At 55.1% G+C, this 16,974-nt stretch overlaps 1 protein-coding gene across 1 annotated transcript in view; it reads right to left on the bottom strand.

Annotated features, from left to right (window-relative positions):
• Positions 1–16,974, bottom strand: part of JPH3 (junctophilin 3) — an 80,820-nt gene that overhangs the window by 2,426 nt on the left and 61,420 nt on the right. The window contains exons 3-4 of the mRNA XM_019742739.2: positions 5,051–5,175; positions 1,815–2,698 (exon numbers count right to left, since the gene is read on the bottom strand). Of these exons, the coding sequence (XP_019598298.2) occupies positions 1,815–2,698; positions 5,051–5,175 (1,009 nt within the window). The remainder of the gene's footprint in view (positions 1–1,814; positions 2,699–5,050; positions 5,176–16,974) is intronic.

Below are 16,974 nucleotides of genomic sequence, written 5' to 3' on the forward strand. Positions count from 1 at the left end.
CTTTCCTGGGGTGTGAAGCACGTGACCCCTTTGGAACCGAGGCCCCGGTGGCCTGGACACTCAGACCACAGGCTCTCCTTCCCCGGGCCGGCCGTCCTGTCCTGGAAGCTGCTCAGTGATGGGTGTAGAGGCCGCCCTGCTGGACGGGTGAGCGGCAGTGCCTGAGGCCTCTGCAGGAAGCCTCGCGCCTCTACCCCAGGGAGCTGCATTTCAAAGCACCCCAAAACGCCAGCATGGTTAAGGGGGATACATATAGAACACTTCCTGTACCTCGCGGCCCTGCCCATCATTCAGCTGTTCCTGAAATAACCACACACATGTGCACGTGGGTGGGTACACACCACATGTGCACATACACCACATACCTATGTGGGCACATGCACACACGTTTCTGCTGCCAGGATACGGAAAATTAAGTTGAAAGTGCCAACTGGTATTGAGGTTCCAACAGGAGCACACGGGGCCTTTGGGCACGGGGAGGGCAGGAGCATTTTAGGAACCGGCCCACAGTGTTTCAAGGGGCAGAGATGGCCGGCCTGGAAGGTCAGCAGGCTGCCTTCCAACAGGAAGCTTCTCTTCCAAGGGGCACTGCCCCTGACACACCTGGACAACACCCAGATGAGGGACGTGACTCCTGGGGGCGGGCAAACACTGCCTTTGCCCCACAGCGTCCCTGAGTCCCAGGGACCCAGTCTAGACGCATGAGGTGTAGGTGTCGGACTCTGCACGCCCATGAGAAGGCTCCCGGTGTGTGTTCCTCTTGTACAAGTGAGACAGCAGGTGAGAGAGCCCCTGTGGGCTGAAGCCATCGGTCAGGGTGGCACTTGGTGGGACCGCATGGGGGTGTCACCCCTGTGGTGTGAGTCTGAAGTGTGTTCCATTGGCCCTTCCCATTGCCACTTGGCTGAGGGAGCAGGACATGTCTGCTTACAGGTGGAAGCCACCTGGTGAAAGGTCCCAGGAGGTCCGTTGTGGGTGCAAGAGTCCTCCCCAGCCCCTTCCACCCGATAGTCCAGTTCAGGGGCCTCTGTTCTTTCTTCCAGCCCGTCCACTGTGGGAGTAGTGCTCCTAGGCGAGTCTCACACACCTGAGACACACGGTCCTCACTCGGGAGCAGCTTCAGCGTCCCCGATGGGGCCTGATCAACCTGGGTCACAGCTCTACCCTGAGCGTGTGGTCCTCTTGCCCAGGGGTGGTCCAGAGGCTGCATTCTAACCTCCCAGAGAATGGCACTGTGGCGTCCCGGGCCCACACATGTAGAACCATGGCTCTGATAGGAAGGGGGCCTTGTGGTCAGTGCCACACAGAACACTGTGTGACTCATGCTTTAGAAAGCAGACTCAGTGGGAGCAGGACACAGTGTTCTGGTGGATTGGGGGGCCTCAGCGCCTGGCCCATAAGGAAACAGTCTGATGTGGACAAAGGGACCCTGACCCAGTGCCCAACCTGACGCCCCACCTGCTGTCTAGGTCTGGCCTCTGTGTCTCACAGGATACTCTTCGAAGACGCTGATGCTGCGGGCTCCTTAGCAGGAGACGCCCTCCAGCTTGGGGAGAAGGGGATCCCATGCTGCCCACTTTCTTTTGGGGAGCTTCCAAGCCATCCAAGTGCGTTCACTAGAAGGATCTAACCTGGGAGTAAGCCTCTTGAGGATCTGAAGGAAATTTGACCCCCCGCCCTGCAGGAGCTTCCTGTGGGGGAGGGTCCCAGTCCTGTGGAAGCAAAAGCCATCGATTCCCCTGAGCTTGAGGAGGACTCCACTGAAGTCCCTGGGCCTGGACTCTTGCCCCCAGGACCATCTGGCGCCCACTTACCGTGCTGGACTTGAGCTCGTCCCCGTTCTCCTCATCTGATTCCAGTGGCACAGGCGAGGACTTCTGGGGCGGGGAGAAGGTCAGGTCCCAGCGCAGCAGCCGGGGCTCGGCCCTGTCGCCCAGCCGCAGGCTCTCCAGTCTCTGCACCGCGGGCTCTGTGCTTGCAGCTGGCCGGACATTCTCCTTGTTCTGGGACTTGGACCTCAGTCTCTGCGCCCCGAAGCCCCGGTCCTCGCCCAGGCCCCGGCAGGTGCCCCCCCTGCTGTAGCGTCTCTTCTGGGGGTGCGGCTCCTGCACATGGGAGTCCACCCTCAGCAGGGGCTTCATCTCCATCTCATAGTTGCTCAGCTTCTCCTCCTCCAGATCCAGCAGCTTGGCACCCCCTGGGCTGGGGTTGCTGGCCCGAGGGTGGGAAGTCCAGGAGAATGCAGGGGGCGACTCCGTCCGCCGCTCCCGGGGTTTGGGGTTGCCGGGCTGCTTGTGGCCTGAGCCCCGGGTGCGGAAGTCCTCCGTGGGCTGGCCACTGCGGAGGGCGCCGCTGCGGACACCCCTGGAGCCCCCAGCCTTCTCCTCACCCCAGCTGTTGCGGCCGTAGTCCCCTGCCCGGCTCTCCAGGAGCATCTGGATGTCCCCACTTCGCTCCTCATCGACCGAGATCTGCCGGGAGAAGTGGGCGACTTTGTTCCTGGAAGCGGGGGCCGGTGGTGGGGTGGCAGAGGGGCTGGTTGGGAAGCTCTGCAGGGGGCTGTCGTCGGGGGTCAGGTCCGAGGGGGTGGTGCCTTTGCGGTACAGCTCGGGGCTCTCCTGCTGCAGGGGCGTCCCGATGGAGATCACTTCCATGTCATCGCTGGAAGCCTGATGCTTCGGCCGCTGGTACTCCAGCCCTGTATTGAGCAGGGAGCACACAGACGTTGGGTTACTGAGACATTCTGTACCAAGCCTGGTCTCACCTGAGGATGGCAGGAAACCAGCTGGGGCACCATGGTTCCCAGTCCCTCCACGGACCTCTAAGCCCCTGACCCCACTGGTGCTTTAAGGATGGCCAGGTCACAACAGGCTGTGGTAGACAGCAGCTCTGGCCTCGGTCTCCAGCTGCAGAGCATGCAAAGAATTGGGCCCAGCCTACTCTGTGGGGTCTCAGGTCCCAGCCCCCCACAGGGCCCTCCTGAGGTTGAAAGGAAGCATTTCCTGCTAGGTGGCCTACAGGTTCTCATGGCCTGGGGAGGGAGGCCACACATGCTCACCAGCTCTGTCCACCGACACCTCCATCTCAGGGTGGCCCAGGCCTTCTGGGGGCGCGGCCTATCCTGACAGAATGGGTGGTATCCCCCTCCCCGTCCCCCGCCACCTGGCCTGAGGCTGGGCTTCCCTCCCTGCTTCCATTCTGTAGTCTCTGAGCCAGGGCAGAAGAAGGCTGTGGGGGGCATGGTACCCTCATTGTGGCCAGAAATTTCACAGTCCAGCAGGGGCCGGGACCCCGTTTATGAGGAGACATCCACCGTACTGCTGGTGGCAGGCACAGGAGCCTGAGGCTCCTACCATTGCCTTGGGGTTTGGGACACAGGACGAGGTACAGACACCATGGCTGTTCCATGAAAAGGTGAAGGCCCCCAAAGGAAGCCCCACATGGTCCTGGACAGGAAAATCTGAGACCCTTGAGTGCTGGGGAGACACATGGGGCTCATGGCAAGTATCAGACCCCCTGCATCTGCCCCATCTGTCACACGGGGGTGTGGCCCAGGTGACCAGGTCTCATCCAACTATGGTGCCTCTGTGGCCATGGGACAGGGACATAGGCTGGATTGCAGCCCCCCTGCCTCCAGCACAGAGCTAAACAGGCTGGGTTGCAGGAACTACCCTGAGAACTGCCCTCCCTGTGGGGAGCCCTAGTCCCACCAGAGGACCCCCTGCCCTGCCCTGACTGGTCCAGACTCCCTGGGCACCAGGCTCACACCCTAAGGCCCCAGACAGGCCTGGACACAGCCCTGTGGGGTTCTGTGGCCTCCTGAGGAGATGCTCTGTCCACTGACAGCCCTGGGGTCGCCCTGGCTGGCCTGCGGGCCCCACACCCTGGAGGGAGGCTGGTGCCCTCCTACTCGGCTCCAGCCTCCCGATTGTCAGAACCACCAGCCGGGAGATCGTTCTCAGCTAAAATTAGTTCCAGAACACGTGACATTCCTGGAAGCATCCTTACGAAAATGCAGAGCAGAACATGGAGAATGTGTGGCAGAATTCCAATGCCTCCGTCCCCTATCTTGGGTCCTTCGCCTCCCAGAAGCCAGCCTGGCCTCCCTTGGCTGCCCTGAAGGCCAGGCCCCCTACCAGGGAGGCGAGGAGCTGCAGGGCTCCAGGGGAAGAGCTCCGGGTGTGCGCTCAGGACACTGCACCATGGCAGGGTCCATCCTAAATCCCCCAGCGGCTTCCACTCCCCACTCCCAGTCGGGAGCATGGCCCTGAGGGAAGCGCTCTAACCTGCTCTCCAGGGCTTCCTGCTGCAGAGGCGTCTTCTGAGTGAGGCTGGAGGGGAGTGGGGTGGGAGACGGGCGGCTGGTCTGGCCTGTGAGGACCTCAGCCTCAGCGCGCTCATCATCAGTACCCTCCTCTCCAGCCCTTCCTGCCTCCCTCAGGCTCATTCCCCAGAGGGAAGGACGAAGGTCCCAGATCTGGTCGACCTACAGTAGCTTCTAGTTCCTCCCAACTCCCACCAAAGGATGCTGCGGGACCTCCCCTCACTGTTCCAGAGCCACACTGTCCAGCACGGCCGCCACTAGGCACCTGGGCCGTCTACAGGTAAATGCAGGTTACTTATGATCCAATAAAGACACAGTTCCTCAGCTGCACTAGCTGTACTTCCCACATGGCTAGTAGCCACCTCGTTGGACAGAACAGTTACAGAATAGTAACATCGCCACAGAGAGTTCTAGAATAACACTGGGGGAAGGGCAGGGAGAGACACCACTTGCACAAGCAGAGCCAGACATCCACCTTCATGGGAAGCCCGAGAGTGAAGCGTGGACACACACATGCACACAGGGACACAGCCGTGGAGGCAAGGAGAGGTGCTGAAACCGCACACGCTCTGGCATGTGAATGAGGGAGGCATGTGCCCAGGCCCGTGCTCGGACATGCACCATCATGAAAGCTAACACGAGGCAAGGGAACTGCGGGCAGAACCCACTGAGATATGGCCATGGGGGACACCCAGCTGCCCCAGCCCACATTGCGCCCGGACTCACCGTTTTCCCTGTGCTGGAAGGAAGGCGAGAACTCTTTCGCAGCGATCCTGGCGATCCGTGCTTCCTCCTGGGCCTTCTGAGCTGCGGTGAGGGCTGCCTCGGCCTTGGCCCTGGAGTGGGAGGTCCTGGGTGGGAGAGAGAGGAAGGGCAGTGAAGGAACAGGAAGCAGAGAGGGACGTGTGCCTGCCAATCCCCACAGGAGGTTGGGCCAGGATAGGATGCCGGGAGCCCTGGGGTTTGTGCCCTCAGACCTTCGCTCTCTCATCTATTCATTCAGTGAACACTGACCAGGTCAGAGGGCAAACCACACCCGGGAGCAGGGCCTGGGTCCAGGATGGAAGTCCCGCCTGTAAAGGGGAGTCTTTGTCCTGGGCAGAGCTCCAGGTCCTGTTGCAAGGAGTGTCCCCCCTTCCCTGGGTCGTGCCCACAGACCAGAGGCCATGACCCATAGCTCACGTGTCTCTGAGCCTCCAGGGATGAGCAGGTGTGTGAGGACAGAGCCCCAGAAAGCAGTTTCCAGGCTCTCGGCCTCACGTGGAAAGGTGCTGGCTCAGGTAGTAAATGTCCATCAACTGTGATTGGATGGCCATCAGCTGTGGCTAGTTGGCCGTCAGCTGTAACCAGTGAGCCATTGGCCACTAATATAACTGCTGTGGCTACGCTAGCAGAAAGAGAAGAACCGGGGCTAGCGAGAAGATGGCGGCTGGGCTGGCAAGCGTGGATGGCGGTTTGCGGACAGTGTGGATCCAGCCTCCAGTGACAGTATAGTGCCGCCAGAGAGAATATAGTGGTATGACTCCCCTACCTATGGCTCCGTGGGTGTTCCTTTTTGGCCCCACCATATCCTGCGTTATGTGGGGAGCGGGACCAGAGACCCCGCCGTGTCCCCTGAACGACAAATGGCGCAGCGAGCAGGGTCTCCGCATGACAAGGTGCTTAATCAATGTTGACCTGACCGGAAATGATTGGTTTGGGGGGCGGCTGTACCCCATCGCATCCACGGGGTGAGGGACTGGTTGGCTGGGCTCTTGAGCAGGAACCGGCAGGCTCCACGGCAGGACCAGTCCGTTGTCAGGAGAAGGTCAAGGGCATAAGGAACAAAATGTCTCCCCCAGCACCAGGCATGGCTCTAGGCCCAAGGAGGGCGTGGGCCAGGCAAGCTGGAAGCCGTATCAGAACCAGACCTGCCTCGGAAGGCAGCGCCGACCCCAGTAGCTGCCGAAGGAGCCTCCAGACACCTCCAGGTGCCTACTAGCCTCTGCCCCGGCTGCCCCATCAGGTGTGAACTGGGCTTCACTCTTCCCAGCAAATGGCAGTGCCACCCTGAACTCCACCCTGAGTTGGGGAAGGCTCTTCCTGGGAGGCAGGAGCTGGGATTGGCCCTCGGCTCCCCCAGCCAGGAATGTCCTTTCACTCAGACCCTTCACACACAAGGCCAGGCTGGGTATCATCTGAGCCATCATCTGGCACCTTCTGGATGCTGCTATCACTAACTTCCTGTCATGCAGGGTGTCATGTAGGGTCTCTGGTCCTGCTCCCCACATAAGAATGCAGGATATGGTGAGGTCAAAAAGGAACATCCACGGAGCCATAGATAGGGGAGTCATACCACTATAGTCTCGCTGGCAGCTGGGTTGGAGGCACAGGAAGCAGGAACTACACTATCTATAACCTGCCGTCCACTTCTCTGCCAACCAACCTCACTTACTAGCTGCAATCCACCCTTGCCAGCCACCACCTTCTTGCTAGCCCCCATTTTCTGCTAGCGTAGCCATGGCAGTTATATTAGTGGCCAGCGGCTCACTGGTTACAGCTGACGGCCAACTAGCCACAGCTGATGGCCATCCAATCACAGTTGATGGCCATTTACTACCTGAACCGCACCTTTCCACGTGAGGGCGAGAGCCTGGAAACTGCACTCCTAGCTCTGTCCCCACACTCCCTATGTGTGGAAGATACAGGCTCAGAGAGTTTAAGAAGCTTCTCCAAGTCAGCATGGAGTGCAGTCTCCAGATGCTGAGAGAAAGCAAATCTATTTCCTACAGGCTCTGCCCAGAGATGAGGGCCAACTCCCACAGCATCTTCATGTACGTGGTTGTGTCACTGCAGAGCACACTGGCCTCTCCGTGTCGGAGCCAAGAGGCCCCAGGGAAGTCACACGTCTCTGCACCTCAGTTTCTCCCTCAGTCACAGAGTCAATGACACCACCCACCCCGCGTGGGGGGAGGCACATGAAGTCCCCAAGCTCAGGCCAGACATGGGGGACACGATCAGAATGGGTTTGCTCTCCTGTCAATAAACATTCCACACACATGTGCCAAGTGCCCAGACCCAGTGATGCCCCACACCACGGGGGACGCAAGGATGGGGGCCACCCAGTGAGCTTCGCGGGGCTGCCCTGACACTTCTGGGTGGTCCTGGGACTCTGATTCAGGACCCCAGGGTGAGGGCATCCCCGCCTGCTCTGTGCCTCTCCCCAGCTGAGGCACACGTGAGGCCGTCCTCCGTTTGTAAAACTAGGGTGCCCAAGGCTGGACCAGGCTGCAAGTCTCTGTCTCGGATGCCTGGTATCCTGGCTCCAGGGGCTCTGCTCCCCAACACCAGGGAACCCAGCACAGCGACGGATTCCCCAAGACAAGGGGCGCCTCCCCCTCAGAGGTCTCCCCTCAAGGCTCCTCCAAGCAGCCTGACCTGCCCAACACCCACATTCCTCAGAGTCCACGGGTTTAACCTGGAGTCACTCCTCACGAGTGACTAGGCTTTCTTTTTTCAAAATCTGCCACTCTAAGAACAACTTTACTGGAAGAAACCAAATGTGTCTCTGTCTCTCTCTGTCTCTCTCTCTGTCTCTCTCTCTGTCTCTGTCTCTCTCTCTCTCTCTCTCTCTCTCTCTCTCTCTCACACACAGGAAATCATAGCATGCACACGTGTCCAGGAAATGAAGCGAGCGGCTGAGGATGCCCGCTCAGCAGTCTCCAGGGTTCTCGTTAATATTCCTCTCCCGACGCTCCCACATCCCCCCACCCCAGGCACCGCCTGGGAGCAGGCGCCAAAGATTGAAGAAAAACCTCTGTGCAAAATGTAGTGTGGAGAAAATTCTACTCTTCACAGTCTTCTCTCCTAGAAATTAGGAATAGATGACTGTCACTCAAGAGAGCTGCAACCCTGGGTCCCTGGGGAGCATAAGCTGAGAAGCAGTGCCTTCTAGAAGATTCCTCAGGAACCCTGGGGTTGTAATTACAGCAGGAACATGGTAGAGACAAAGCCATTAGTAAAGCACTAATTATTAATACTTAAGTTTGTGACAATGACAATCAATTGGTAAGTCATTACTGCGTCCTTTGGCTCATCCCTGCCCCACACGCTCCCGAGAGAGCTCTCCCACCTCACGCCAGTGTGTGCCAGCCTGTCGGTCCCTTAAGGTCACAGCTGCAAGTTTATGGAAAATCTGGACTTTCCTGTCTCCGCTCCCAATTAGAGGCTGGTAGAGGCGCATATATATATATCTCGAGGGTCACTGGTGTCATCACATGAAAAACGAGGGGGGAAGTCAGCCCCAGTGGGGGCCAGTGTGAGGCCACAGTCATCCAAGGCCATATCTCAGGGTGGGAGCATCCGTGACAGGGAGAAAGGACAGGATGGCAGGGTGAACAGAGCGGAGGCCCCCCGAGTCACCTCCCTGCCACTTGTTTGTCCTCTGCTGAGACCCAGTGAGCAGTGAGAGCAGCACTGAGGCCCTGAGTGACCTCCTTGTGGGGCTCCGAACTGGGGGCTTTTGGGTGTGGGTGGGTGTCCCCTGAAATTGTACTCAATGTTCTATATGCTTTTCTCCCCCCTGCCGCCCCAAACAGAGGCTTTCAGCAGATAACATGAGGGTCTGTGATGCCCCAAAGCTAAGACGCATGGTCTGAACACAGTCAGTCCAGCTGGAGAAAGGAAGCAGTGCAGCGCTCAGTCACACCAGCACGCCAGAGAGCGCGGTGCCCACGGAGGAGAGGCACGTGCGAAGGGCATCGTCCCAGCTCACCCCCAGTGGGCTCTGAGCTCACCTCTGCTGAATTGATGTGGCTTCTCTCCAGAACGTGCCATGGGTTGGTGTTTTGCTTTGTTTTGGGTAATAACTTTTATTGAGCTATAACTCACATACGATACAATCTCCCATTTAAAATGTGTAAGTCAGTGGTTTTTAGCGTATTCCCAATTGTGCAACCATCACCACAATAAATTTTAGGACATTTTCACCACCCCCAAAAAGAACCCTGTTCATTTTATCAGTCACCCCCCCCATTTCCTCCAACACCTCCCCACCAGCCCTAGGCAAGCACCAGGCGACCTGTCTCAGTAAATTTGCTTATTCTGGACATACCACGCCCAACTAGTTTTTTTCAAGGTTTTCTATTTTTTTTAATTGAGATGTAATTTACTTAACATGAACCATTTTAAAGTGTTCAGTGGCATGTAGCACATTCACAATGTTGTGCAGCCCCCACCTACCTCGATCTAGTTCTAGAACATTTCCGTCATCCCAAAAGAAGACCCATACTATTAGCAGTCACTCCCCACTCCCACATATGCCCCCAGCCCCAGGGGGTTCTGAGCGACAATTCGGCATTGACAAAGCACCTCCCATCGTCATGGGGTCCAACCGCACGTGGCTGCTGCGTGGAATGCTGCCGCTTTCCTCCAGCTGGCTGAGGGGCGGGGCCACAGTGTGTATTGCCCCCAATCCCAGGGACCTGGGGTCATCAGCTGGCAAATGAGTGTCACAGCTGACAGACAAGTGTCCCCACAGCCCTGTGTCTGGCTGGGATCTGAGCAGGTGCTGGCCGCCCTGAACCGCCTGTGTCTCTGTATACCGAGTCTGGGATGGGCCTGGCCCTCAGGCACACAGTGTGCTCACGTCCAGATGACAGAATGCTCACAAATAAGTATGTTTTAGGGGCTGCAACCCGAGTGGTGGAGACTGTGAGCGGCCAGGCAGTCAGGCAAGAGGGTGCAGGGGCCTCCCAAACCTGGGGGGAGGCACCGTGAATGAGGAGGCTTCAACGATGGGCGGTTTGGAAAGGCTGAGGCTGGGGAACAAGACTGGAGACAGGGAGGGCCAGGCTCATTCGTGTCTCCGACTATCTCACACTTGTCATTAGAGCATTTATCTTGCGCTCCATCTCCTCCTAATAAGGGTAGGCAGACAAATGAACCAATAATGGAATAATTTAATGTCATGAGGAAATGAGGGGAATGGACAGAGGAAGAAAGCCGGGGGTGAGAGTAATACAGAGAGTGTGTGCCTGAGGGCCCTGGGCCACCGAGAGGGCTCGAGCTCCCTGGAGGCCAAGGCAAGCAGGGAACAGCGTTGACGGGAATCAGGGCACACATTGCCCAAAACCAAAGCTGTGACTCAAGAGAGGGACAGTCAGGACGTCTCTCAGTCGGCCGCACAGGTTTCCTTGGGGGGTTGTAAAGACCCTCGGTGCAGTCTGCTGGGGACACACAAAGTGTGCTCAGGGAAAACAACTGAAAGAGCCCGTTTGACCCTGAAGACCATCATTGTGGGCCTGGAACAGGGCCAGCCCAGTCCTGTGGCGCTTCTTTTTTATTCATTTTTTTTTATTAGTGTCAGGTGCACAAAACAACATAACGATTAGACATTTACACCCCTCACAAAGTGATAACCTCACCAAGTCTACTACCCCTGACCTCATACATAGCTATTACAATACCACTGACTATATTCCCTGTGCTGTGCTTTACATCCCGTGACTATGTGTGTGTGTATCTTGGCTATTGTGGACTGCACTGCAATGAACATAGGGGTGCATTTATCTTTACAAATTAGGGTTTTGGATTTCTTTGGCTAAATACCCATAAGTGGAATTGCTAGGTCATAAGGTAGTTCTATTTTTAATTTTTTGAGGAACCTCCACACTATTTTCCGTAGTGGCTGCACCAATTTGCAATCCCACCAACATGCACGAGGGTTTCCTTCTCTCCACATCCTTGCCAACACTTGTTTGTTGATTTATGGATAATAGTTATTCTGACAGGTCTGAGGTGATATCTCATTGTGGTTTTTATTTGCATTTCTCTGATGATTAGTGACATTGAGCATCTTTTCATATGTTTATTGGCCATCTGTATGTCCTCATTGGAGAAATGTCTATTCACATCCTCTGCCCACTTTTTAATTGGATTGTTTGTTTTCTCGGTGTTGAGTTGCATGAGTTATGTATAAATTTTGGATATTAACACCTTATCAGATGTCTCATTGGCAAATTCTCCCATTCAGTAGGATGTCTTTTTGTTTTGTTGATGGTTTCCTTTGCTGTGAAAAAACTTTTTAGTTTGATGTAGTCCAATTTGTTTATTTTTTCTTCTGTTTCCCTTACGCAAGGAGATATATCAGTAAAAATATTACTAAGGGTAATGTCTGAGAGTTTACTTCCTGCATTTTCTTCTAAGAGTTTTATGCTTTCAGATCTTACATTTAAGTCTAATCCGTTTTGAGTTTATTCTTGTATATGGTGTAAGAAGGTGGCAAGAGATGGGTCACCACCTTCAGACTGCCACATGGACATCTGACCTGGAGCCTGGGGACTCTGCTGCCCCTCCTACAAACCAGCACGGTAGGGTGTGCCCAAGTCATTCCACTTCTCAGGTCCCGTGGATCTGTCATCACAGTGCCCCCAACCCTCCCTCCGTGGGCGCCTGTTGTGAATGTCCCCCAAGACTGCGCTCTTGGACAAGAGGGCATGTTGCCCCCGCTTGCTCGGAGCGCCCCCCAACACACACACACAGCACAAGTGAGCGATTGGGAAACACCCATGAAGAGGGCCACTATTGGTTCCCACAGCTTGGCTTGGTAAAAATACCACAAACGTTAATTCACCAACATCATACATGTATTTACATATATATGCTCACACATATATAAAAAGAATGCACTGCACCAACCCTAAAATAAAATCAAGATGAGTGCATTTAATAGAGAAGAAAACCTCCCAAAGCATCATGAAGGTTAATGTTAAATGAGACTTTCAGGACTCGGCCAGCAGCCAAGCTCTGGGTAATGGATGGGTAATGGCCCGGGGGCAGGACCTCTCTGGCTGACACCTGCAGAATTGTGTGTGTGTGTGGGGGGGTGTCAGGTTGCAGACAGTGGGACAGGCATCTGAGCTCCAGGGGGCCTGCTCACTCACTGTCCCCTCCACCAGCTGCATCTCAAGCACGTTCTTTGCACTGCCCCCACATGCTAATCACATCCTGTACCCCACTCCCATGACCAGCTCAGGACCTGGAGAAGCAGCCATGAAAACCACACTGGGCAGCCACGTGACACTTGACATTGTTTTTTCTTTTAGTAGCGTTGTTTTCTGAAGTGCTCATTTTCATATCCATGACAACCCTCACGCAGGCAGGCACGGGTAGTATCATTCCTCTAACAATGAGGAAACTGAGGCACGGCAATGTGGGCTTCCCTATCCCGCCGGTGGTTTGGCCTAGTTGATCCAACTTCTTGTCCAGCTGTGAAAAGTTCCAAGAGTCTATTTGAAAGCGACTGACTTGGGGGGTGAGTGACTCCAGGTGTCGCCTTCCCCAGGCATCTGCTTTGGGAAGGACCCTGTACTGAGGTGAACAATGTCTCCCCCCAAATTCACATGTACTCAGAAACTGAATGTGGCCTTATTTGGAAACAGGCTCTGCACAGATGTTAGTTCAGATGCGCTCATATTGAATGAGGTTGGGCCCCTAATCCAATGACAGGTGTCTCTATGAGAGAGGGGAGGTACGTGAGCCACCCACAAGGAGAAGGGCACGGGAAGACAGAGGCAGCCATAGAACATGTATGGAGCCCCCAGGAGCTGGAGGAGGCAGGAAGGACCCTCCAATAGGGCCTCTGGATGGAGCACCGCCCTGCTGACACCTTGACTTCAGACCTCTAACCTCCAGAACTGTGAGATGATGCATTTCTGTTGTTTTAAGCCCGCTAGCTTGTGGTCATTTGCTCCAGCAGCCCCGGGACATTAATTCAGGCAGGGAGGGGATGGGGCTCCTAGGGAGCTGCAGGCACAGACACACCTGGCCCCCCCTGGGAGGTTCCCTTTGCCAGGAAAGCAGTAGTGGGTTTTGCATAGCTCCCTGAATGCCACAGGGAGCAGGAGGGGTGCGGCTAGAAGCGGGGCTGAGACAGACACACACGCTTCTCGGGCCCCACAAATGGTCATCTTTCAGAAGTGAAGAGGTGCTTTGGGCACATTGAGGGGGAAAGGAGCCACACAGACATCAGGTCAGGTGTCATGAGGTCACACCTCACACCGTCTCTCTTCCCAGACAGCCCCGCAAGTCCCAGGTGTCGTGGCCGGCGGGGATTCAGGCCTTAATGCTGACGGTGACTCAGTGAGGCCCTGAGGAAGGAGGGACCAGGAATGAGGCCTGATCTGCTGGATGACTAAGGGGCCAGCGGCACGTGACCAGGCTCTCTATGCATGACTCGTCCCCACAGCCTATGGACAGAGACAATACCGGCCCCTGCCCTCCAGAGTTTACCCCCTTTTCCTTCCGAGCTGCCCTTGAGGCTGACGCTGTGATACCCCAGAGGTAACCCAGGACAGGTCACATTGGAGATGTCCTCTGGACCTTGTAACTGCCATTTCCTCCCTCTGTTTTCTGTAACAGTTTTATTGAGGTTTACTCTCATAACACACAATTCACCCATTTACAATTTGGTGGTTTTAGCACTTTCCCAGAGTTGTGTAACCATCACCACTGTCTAATCCCAGAACATTTCCATCTCCCCTAAAAGGAACCCTGTGCCCGCCCATTAGCAGTCACTCCCCCTCCATCCCCACCGTGGCAGCCACCAATCTGCTTCCTGTCTCTAAGGATTTGCCTATCTTGGACAATCGGACATGCGGCTTTTGTGTCTGGCTTCTCTCACTGAGTGTCATGTTTCTGAGGTTCATACCTGTGGCAGCGTGTCATTGTTTTTGAGGGCTGAATAATCTCCCACAGCACGGTCCTTCCACTGCGTGGATGTGGCCCAGGCATCCGTTGGTGGACACTTGGCTGCTGCCACATTGTGGCGATTGTGAATTGGTGCTGCTGTGAACGCGGGGATACAGGTCTCCGCGTGAGTGTGTTTGCTCCCTTCAAACTCCTTCCTTCTCTTTCCCTTCCTTCCCTTTTCTGGCTCCTCCTCCCCTCCTCCCAGTCCTCTCTCCTCTTTTCCTGTCTTCCTCCTGTCACCAGATCCTTCCTCCTTTTCTTTCCCCCACTTGGTCCCGAGCGCCACACGGGTCTCTAAGCTGAGGGGTAGTGGCTTGGGCCCAGCTATCTCCAGCTTTGGGTGTCAGAGGCGTCAGCTTGCTGCAGCCCAGACCCTCTGTTATGAGTTGAATTGACCCTGACTGAGCCTTCTACACTCTGATCTGGATACCTAACGGCTTGCTGGGGCTGGCGGGTTAGGATTTCTTCTGCGGAGCTGGTTTCCTTGTTATTACCAGGGGGCAAGACAGCTGGTTGGCAGAGCACCCAGTGGAGACAAAACATACATCCAGGTAAGGCCCCTTCTGATTCACATGAGACTGGGGTGTCAGGGAGGGAGTGTGGGACCAGCGTCTTGTGGGATCCATGCCTAAGTCCCCATCCTCTGCCAAGTCCAAATTCCAGGTGTGGGCAGGACCACACTCCCTCCAGGCTCTGGGGGAGGGTTCTTCCTGCCTCTTCCAGCTCCTGGGGGCTGCAGGAGTCCTTGGGCTTGTGGCTACATTACTCTAAGACTCGGTCTTTACACAGCCTCTCTTCTGTGTGTCTGGGGGTGGCTGGGGACACACGGGGGTGATCCCTGGATGGGGTAGCAGGAAAAGGAGGCAGGGCCAGTGCCTGCCCCTGACACAGAACACTCTTCCACTGTCACGGTCAGTGTGCAAGGGTCAGTGTGCAAGGCCATCTCCCACTTGCAGGGGGGCAGCTCCAGATCTGTTTCTGTCCCCTCCACCCCACACGGGGCCAACAGAAAGACAGACATCTTTAGAGCAGAATAGACAACTAGTTTCCTTGAAGAAAAGCTGATCGCTCAGAGCCAGAATTTAGGGAGACACAAGTGCGGGAATTATAATTTCACATTATTTCACACTTGGCGCAAAACCCTTCCTTCGGCAGGCAGCGCGCTGTGCCATTCACCCGTTGTCTGCATTATTAAGTACGTGCTAAGGAGCTGCCTTCCATCCAAAGAGTAATGTATCTCAATAAACGATCAATACATGGAAATGCGATAAGGCCTTTTAGGTAAGTAAATGAGAGTGCACTGCTCACTTTACAGAAAGTCACATTGCACTTGGCTTCCCATTGACGGGGCTAAGAACCAGCCAGTCAGCTCCAGCCTGGGAAGGAACAACGCAGCCAACACTTCTGGATCCCCCCCTCTTCCCACCCCCACACCCAGGCTCATGCTCAGCCACCCCAAGTCTGACCGCGACTTGCCCAGGGACCCTGGGAAGTGGTGGCCGTCTGGGATAAATTGGGCAGTCGGGACAGTATAGATGTCTGCATTTTAAGGAAGGATGTGCCATCATTGAGTAGAGGCAGTGGTCCCGGTGCCTCCCTGTGGCCTGTCGACCAGCTTGCTAGGTTCCCCAATTCAGGATCTCACCCCATCCTACCCCCTACCACATCTGTCTTTCCCGGTACACACCGTCTTGGCCACAGAGGAGAAAATGGGCAGGAAATGGGCAGGCTGTGCCATCAGGCGTTTCACCAGGAGAGGCGCCAACCAAAGCACGCAGACTGACAGGGGCACCCAGCCGAGGGGGTGACACTGATAATGCAGGATAGGAGCACCAGTGGGCATCAAATCCCCACACGACATTTCACAGATGAGCAAACTGAAGCCTGTGGAAATGAAGGGGCACATCCAGCATCACGCCCAGGGTACGCGGAGTGGGGGTCTCAGACCCAGGGATTCTCGACCCCACGTGCTGAAGCAGGCTTTGGCAGCCGCCAAGAGGCAGGGTGACTTTTCTTTCTGTTTTAAAAATGTGTTTTTTGTGAGGTGTGTAAACGTATAACTATTACATTGTTTTATACATCTGAAACTAATAAAATAAATGAATGAATGAATGAATGATGCTTTAAGCAGTTGTCTCTGGAGAGAAGAAATTGAGGGCTGAAGGTTTATATGGGGACTTTTTTCCCCCTAATGAATACGTCTTACAAAATGACATTACTTTTTATTTGTTTCTATAACTGAACAATAATAAAACTTCAATTTAAAAAATTACTCCGAATTACAACGATTAAAAAAAAAAATAGCCCTGAAAGCAAATTAAAAAAAAAGTTTTTGTTTTTTTCTCTTTTCCTTTCTAATTTCTGGAAAGATCTTTAAGCATTACAAAGTTTATATGGGTTGAACTGTGTCCCAAAATAGACATGCTGTCATCCCTTGTACTTGTGAATGTGACCCTATTTGGAAGTAGGGTCTTTACAGCAGTAATCAAGTTAGAATGTGGTCCTTTGTGTGGATCCTAAGCCACTTATAAGAAGAGGGATTAGGACACAGACACACAGAAGGGAGGACACAGGGAGGAGGCGGCCGTCTACAAGTCAAGGTGAGAGGCCTCAGGCAGAACCAGCCCTGCCAGCACCTGGACCTCGGACCTGCAGCCTCCAGAACCGGGAGACAGAAACCTCTGCTGTTTCAGCCACGGGGTATGTGGTGGTGTTTCAGCAGCCTGAGCCGACAAGCGCAGTAGGATGACTTCTTTTACCCACAGCATCTCTTCCTCACGGGCCATTGCCAATCCTGAAGTCACACTTGGGCCTTTGGTTTGAGCCAGTCCCATTGACCTGGTGGTTCAGGGATGCTAGGACTAAACCAAATTCCAAGGCAAAGGAAGAAAATCTGTCGCTCGGCCACCAAAGCAATCCTG

This window comes from Rhinolophus sinicus, linkage group LG11 (assembly GCF_036562045.2).
Source record: "Rhinolophus sinicus isolate RSC01 linkage group LG11, ASM3656204v1, whole genome shotgun sequence".
Classification (NCBI taxonomy): Eukaryota; Metazoa; Chordata; class Mammalia; order Chiroptera; family Rhinolophidae; genus Rhinolophus; species Rhinolophus sinicus.